Source organism: Acanthisitta chloris, unplaced genomic scaffold (genome assembly GCF_000695815.1).
Source record: "Acanthisitta chloris isolate BGI_N310 unplaced genomic scaffold, ASM69581v1 scaffold7370, whole genome shotgun sequence".
In the NCBI taxonomy this organism is placed as follows: Eukaryota; Metazoa; Chordata; class Aves; order Passeriformes; family Acanthisittidae; genus Acanthisitta; species Acanthisitta chloris.
In genome coordinates this window covers 1,511-8,614 of record NW_008653269.1, presented here as the reverse complement: position 1 = coordinate 8,614, position 7,104 = coordinate 1,511, and the positions used below count along the sequence as shown (strand labels likewise).

General features: G+C 36.6%; 1 protein-coding gene across 1 annotated transcript in view; it reads right to left on the bottom strand.

The window, feature by feature from the left end:
- LOC103807452 (protein AF-10-like) overlaps positions 1–6,877 on the bottom strand; it is a gene marked incomplete at its 5' end in the record, with an annotated part of 55,939 nt that extends 49,062 nt beyond the window's left edge. Inside the window, 1 exon segment of the mRNA XM_009080181.1 lies at positions 6,310–6,877. Within this exon segment, the coding sequence (XP_009078429.1) occupies positions 6,310–6,877 (568 nt within the window).
- Between the last annotated feature and the right edge of the window lie 227 nt (positions 6,878–7,104).

Below are 7,104 nucleotides of genomic sequence, written 5' to 3'. Positions count from 1 at the left end.
TAGGGAACCAATTACTACAGACCTGCTGAATTGCTGTCTGACAATTCCCCACTAACTACTGTATTTTCAAATACATTATTTGTCCAGTTACAGACTATTCTGTATGCCAAACCACTGCACCATGCTAATCCTAGTTTTAGAAATCAAAGGGATAATACAGCACAAAATTAGGTTCCTAGGTAAGAACCAAACAAGAATCTCTGCAAGCACATTGATTTCTTAGCTCTAGGATGTCCTGCACCACCAAATCCAACACATGTGCTCAGCTAAACTGTATCTTCTAGAAAACATTACCTCTAAATTTTCAGAACTGAGAATTGTTCAATGATTACTTACTCTCACTTGATCCTGTTTTATCTTTATTGTTAGGCTGAGGATTATTGTAGTACCAGTTTTCAATTTCCCATTTGATATTCAGAGTCTGATAAACTCACTCCTTAGCTATTTCCCAATAACATAGTTTTTCCAGTTGCTGAATCCTTCTTGTGGCTCTTCTCTTCTCTACACAGAGCAGGGAGTAGAGCTAGACATAGTATTCCAAGACCAGATGCACTCTGAACACAGAGCTGTCTTTCTCATTAGTTTGCTGTTTATGCATTAAAACCTTTTTAAACACAGCTCAGCACTGGAAACTCATATGTAACTGATTAATCACCTTTATCCTTTTCCTTTACAGCCCTTCCTTCCCCAGAAGTCCATCCTCATCAATCTAAGACATAATCTTTTACTTTGGCTCCACCAATATAACTCTTCATTTGTATTACTAAGAGATTCATTTTACCCTGTCCTCATAACCAGATCTTTTCAAAAATTGCAGAGTTTTACAATAAACAGCATAAGGCTGATACCTGATGCAAGGAGAGATAACAAAACAAAGTAAACACTGATTTAATAATACTCTGATCAAAGTTAAATTGAGACTTATCTACCAAGTACAGTTAATGCAAGAGTTTGCTGATTTCCTATCATTATAAGTCTTTATTTAAAATGCCATGCTGTATCAATTGAATTGTAGACATCAACTCTGCCACTTTATTTTAAAAAACTAAATAAAATTCGTCCAGTACGTTATTTTCCATAACTCACAATAACCACCATTAATCATCTTTATATCTCTTAACATCTGTGTCAGACACATCCTAATTGTGTAACATCACTACTCCCCTGTCTCCTACAACTTCATGAGTTTTAAAGACTTACTGAAATTTAACACTGACAATCTAAAAACATGAAAATATGAGGTCCTCATCATTAAGAAATGTCAGTTCATTACTCCTGGCTGCAGCTGCTGCTAACAAGTCACTGATGAGGGGATCCATTTCAGGACAATCCCCATTTTCCTAAGCTGCTACCTCTTGTGATTTCTTCCCTGTTACCTGATGATTGTCTCCATGTTTTCTACACCAACAATCATCAATTTTAACATTTTATCTTGCACACCATTCTCCAATCTCAACATCCCTTCTGTTGAGCCTCAAATATGAAGAATGAAATTCTCTGCATATTAATTTTTCATTGTGTATTTTCTACACTGTTTCCTTAGTCCTAGAAGGTCATTAATATCTATTAGTATCAATTTGTTGTTCCAATTCTGTCTCCTCCAGAATATGAACCTGCTTTTTAACACAGCAAGACAACTATTTCTGCTTTGCTTTCTGGTGTGCCTAGCAGATAAATGTGATAGCACAAACTATTTCAAAATAATTTTTTCTAAACTCTTTCTCCCAGTAGATTTAGGTAGTAAGTCAAAGTTTAAACATAACATCATAAAGATTTAACCTAAGTACTGAGGGACTTAGTATCTCTATGAGAATGATTTCAAGTCACTCTTCTTTGAAACTCAACAATCTCCTACATCATCAGTGTGACAATGAGCTCAGCAGTGCAAAGATCTCCTCACACAGGAGCATAACATTTGACAAAGGTTTTCTCACTGCTTGAATCAGATGAGAAAGGAAAACAAAATACATGAAACTAAGATGAAGCATTCAGCCAGCTCATATGTAAAGCTGAAATCTGACTGCGTAAGACATAGTATCAACACAGAGGGATCTGTGCCAAAAAAACATTAACTGTTTCTCAATGAGAGTTTGAATTATTGCAATATCAAAGTACAATACTGGGTTTGGATGTGCCCTTTGTTCCAAAAACTGTCTCGTGTTACCAACCAGAGCATCCTGAAGACTGGCCAAGGGTACAATATATGGGATACAGAGATAAAAATGTAGGAAGACAAATTATAATTTTGCCTCAATTGTGGCAATGCAATTCCAGAAGATGGGCACAGCAAGGGTGCTGAAACAATGGGCTAACTATTTTGAGGCTGTTCTCCACTTTTGTTCAAGAAAAAATAATAACTTTATGAGCTTTTTTAGGTTTTATAGTACTCATAAGGGCATAAAACCAATTATACAAAAATTAAAAGACTGAAGCTAACGATCCCCTGAAGTCCTTAGCTACTGAAGCTGATACTATAGAATTTGTTGCACACTTGAAATCAAGAGCAACCTGAGAAAGGCAGAGAAGTGCTTCAAGCACTCTAACACTTCCAGCCACAAGTATCCATGCAGAACTTGAAGACAACTGCACAAGAACTTTGTCTACCATGAAAAAGAAATTTCAGTTTACTTCTTACACTTGATTGCTTTTCATTTTACCTTGCTGCATTATTCCACAAAAATCAGAAGGTAATGTACATCACATAAAACATATTTCTCCCTATTCCTGTGTGACACAAGTTCTCAGAGCTCTTTGTGCACTGCAGCACACTCCGCAGAGGGGTCAGAGCCTGCACAAACTGCTTGACAGAGAAACACAGAATGCACCAAGGCTGTTCATCACAACTCTGTTTGCTTTTCTTCCCACCACCTTCTTAGCTTCCACAGTCCTGCAGAAATAGACTGCAAGTGTGGTAAAAGAACATTCGATCGTGGAATCTACTACTAGCAGAGGTTAAGCACTGGGACAAGGTACTACTCATTGCTTCCAAAGCCTGAGCTAACGTTTTCTGTTCTGTAATCAATGCTGTTGTGAAAAGAAAAATAAAAGCCTTCAGCAGAAGGGATGAATGCTTGATAAAACTAGAAGTCTTAGAGCATTATTCCCTAGAAGGATGCTGAGAATGACTTTAATTCCAAGAAGATGGCTAGCATGACTAAAAAAAGTTCAATAGCTCTATAAAACTGTAGAGTCCAGACAAACCCTCCCTCCCACTCCTTCCCATTAAAAAAATTCAGACCCTGAAACCACTCCAAAGCCCAGCCTCACTTAGGGTGAACCAGTACCAGCTTTATATGACTCCCACTGACAACTGTCTTCTTAGACAATAAACTTGGAGTGCTTGTGAATTTCCAGCAGAAAGTGTGGTTTGTAGATCAACTGTTATTAGCTAAAGAATCTTTTTTCTTTTTAAACAGGGACAGATATACTAGAAGATGTTAATTTATTACAAAAATTCTTTATCACCCTACCAATTAAACTGCATTTCATTTTATTCCTTTGACCACAGTGTTAAAATAATGTATACAAGTGTTTCCTATCAGGTTATAAATATATTGTTAAAAAATTATAAAAAGCATAAAGACTGAACATTTACATGATCATAATTTGAACACATCAGACCAGTTGCAAGGCAACTGCAATACAACCTGAGTGAATGTGTTTTAACAGCTTTTAATTACATGTCTTTATACTATTCATGGTACATCTCTGTTCCTATTAAGCAGGAAAGCAAAAGTCCTGTGGACTAAAACACAGTTTGGAGAGGGCAAATATTTTCACAAAATTAGCTGAATATACTTATTCTGAATAAAACTTTGTAGAAGACATCTAATTACATATAAATAGCACATGATGAATCTGTGCTACCTTTTAAAACAATATTTCAGTCACATTTCATCTAATTTGAACTTGAACTATACACACAATTATCATACATCTGTGAAGGAATGATTTTCATAATTTTTATGGATCGCAACAAGTGCTCTTAAGAAAATTGAAAAAGAATGGTAGCTTCACATAGCTGCAGTTAGGATAGTTATTAAAGAGAAGGAAGGGAAAAAAAAAAAGGAAGATCTTGAAAAAGTACCTCAAAAGCTTTGCTTAGTATGGTCTAACTCATTCCCAGTTCTGCTCCTTTGAAGTAACAAGGCAAGTAAGAGCCAGTAGAAACTTTTTGGTGTGAGTACTCTGAATTTTCTCTCATTACATTTACATGCACAGAATCTTATCTGGGAGTAAGGGCCAAATCATTCAGATTCACTTGTCAGATGTTGTTACCAGACAATGCAGACACATTTCAAAGAGAAACATCAGCATATCACCCTGAGAAAATGGAGGTAGCTGATAATACTCACATGCCCTTCCTCACTGTAACAAAGTTGTAAACGGACTGCTAAACCCAGCAAATGCTTATGATGAAGTGAGGAAAGCTGCACTACAACCGTAAGAAAAAAAGGGGAAATGAGGGAGAAAAGTACATTAAAACAATATGCTCCGACTCAAGCAGAAGTTTCTGGCTAAATTTAGAGCTCATGCTCAAAGACAAAGACATACCACTTGTGTATCTTTGGGTTTTCGTGTTTTTCTTGGGGTGATTTTGTTTATGGATTTTGTTTCTCATTCATATTCTTTGGCAGCTTCAGAAAATATCAGTTTCAGAGGACAGGTCCAACACTGCCTACCAAGAGTATGTTTGATGGAGGTGAAATTATAGGCTGAATATCATGACAAAAGTAATAAAACCTACCCGCTATTTCCATCCATGTATTTCAAAACTTTTTACAGAGCGAACTTAAGATTACCATTGGCATTTTATAGATGGAAGGGTGAGATGTAATAAAGAGGACAAAGGAAGCAAGAATGGATCTGGCCAGGGAAAGGCCTGTTCAAAGAGCTGACAAGACCAGAACATTCTAAGACAAATATAAGAGGGGAAACACGGGTCATTCACTTCAAACCAAGACCTTGTACTTCTATCTGTTACGCCAACTACAACAATACATAATCCACCTCAAAGGGATTGTAAAGGACTAAGAAAGCTCATACTATAATAATCAGAACACTGATGTAAATTTGTTAGATGGTCTCTGCTCACAACAGATACGTGGTGAACATGTTTTTAAAACTGCATTTTAAACAAGAAAATAAACAGTGAACTATAAAGTTTTGTCACACACCATTTGTCCCTGCTGATTTCAAGACAGGAAAAATATTTTTTTGATACAGTTGCCACTGCTATTGCCATTACTACCCATAATAAAAATAATCATTTGCCTATATCTAACAGATTTAAAACAATGTGGTTTTGAGATGAGTTTTTAAGTACCTGCCTTGTTCTGAAAGAAATACAAAGTTTGTTTCTTGAAGGATGTATATTTTAAAAGTATCTCTTGCTTGTAGGGTGAAAATATACAATATAAAAAGCATAAAACCCTGCCCACAATCAAATATTCAAGTTCCATCTCTCTTTTCCCCCAAAGTAAAAAAAAAATAAGCAAAAAATCTGCTGGAACAACAAAAAAAGGACAAAATTTCAAAGTTTCAAAAGCGAGGTAGTTTGTTGTTTTGTTTTTCTATCCAAACACAAAAGCTTTGAAAGAAACTTCAGAGCAACAAAGACTTCTGGAGATACAGTATTCTGCTAGGCCATTCCACACACAGGTTTACTGGGAACAGAAAGCTTCTCACAGCCCCAGATGCACATAACATTTAGAACAGAGGAAGAACAAACCAGCCAATTTCAATTGCTAAAAAGCACGAAGGATATGGAAATGTCATCCAGCTGCACAGGGGTCCAGATTTAGAATATACTTTTACATGTTTAAACTGGTAATTTTCCATGAAGATATTTTGATTTTTAGTTAAGCTAAATTGGGAAAAAATAATTGAGGGACATAGCACAGCTGACATGCCTGAGTACCAATTTTGTTTTCTCTATGCAACAGAACATACAGACAGTATAGTCTGTATTATCTATCACTTATTTTAGCTAAACCCATCACGTGTGATTTCCAAAGGACCTATTTTCATGCAACTTACTTCACCCCCTAGAACTCCAAATCCTGCATTTATATAGCCTATAGGTCAATACACGGGTCAACCTACTACAGCCACCTACAGACAGTGGCACCTATACATGGAGCAAAACTTACTCTTCCGACAATCTCATTCTAATTTTTACTTGTTTTCCCAATGTGACTTTCATGGTACTTTAAATGATACTCTGTTCTTGAAAAGCATACTCAGAATTACAGCTAAAATAGTAAAAACATATTTTAAGGTAAGAAAACAAATCCAGTAAATGCCTACCTGAACCCACTGGAGATGAACCAACACTAAGACTTTGTAAACTTCCATTCCTGAGCAAAGTTGGAGATTTTTGAAGACCAGAGCTTGTCACACTTCCTGCAGCAGATGCCACAGATGAAGTTGGGGAAGCAGAAGAAACTGAAAGATGGGAAAGACTTTCTTGACTTTTATTTCCTTTGGGTCTCCCAGGCCCATGTTTACTTTGCTTATTTCCTTTACGTTTCTTCTCTGTTACAGTTTCTTCTTCTATTCCAGAAGTTTGAGCTCGTTTGTATGCTGTAGAAGTAAGGCTTGCATTACCTATGTCTCCAGGTGAGCTGTCAAAGTTTTTAGATTGGGAAACAGCCGCTGATGAAGGGAGACCAATTAGGGAAGTGAAACAGTTGACACTCCCCTCTTGACTCCCAGCCTCTCCTTTATGTACATCTTTGGTTGAGGAAGCCTGTTGAGAATGTGTGAAACTGTCACTTCGAAGATCTGTGTCTGTAAAACTCAAAAAGTCCTGGGGAGACTGAACTGAACTTCCAGAAGATGACTTTATGCTCCCAGGAGTGCCCAAAAAGCTTCCTGAAAAAAAGAAAGAAGAAAAGTCCAGGTTTTTTTCCTCTGAAGTTGATGAACATTGATGGGAAAAAATTACTATCTTAGAATACAAAACTCCAATGTGGAAGAACTTTATGAAAAGCATTACCAAAAGCTACAGAATTTATTTTTTAAATAACTCATTGGTTCTCCTGCTGATCTGCACTCTGCTGGACCTGACTCTCAGATTCCTGTCTGAGATTCAGATTTGAA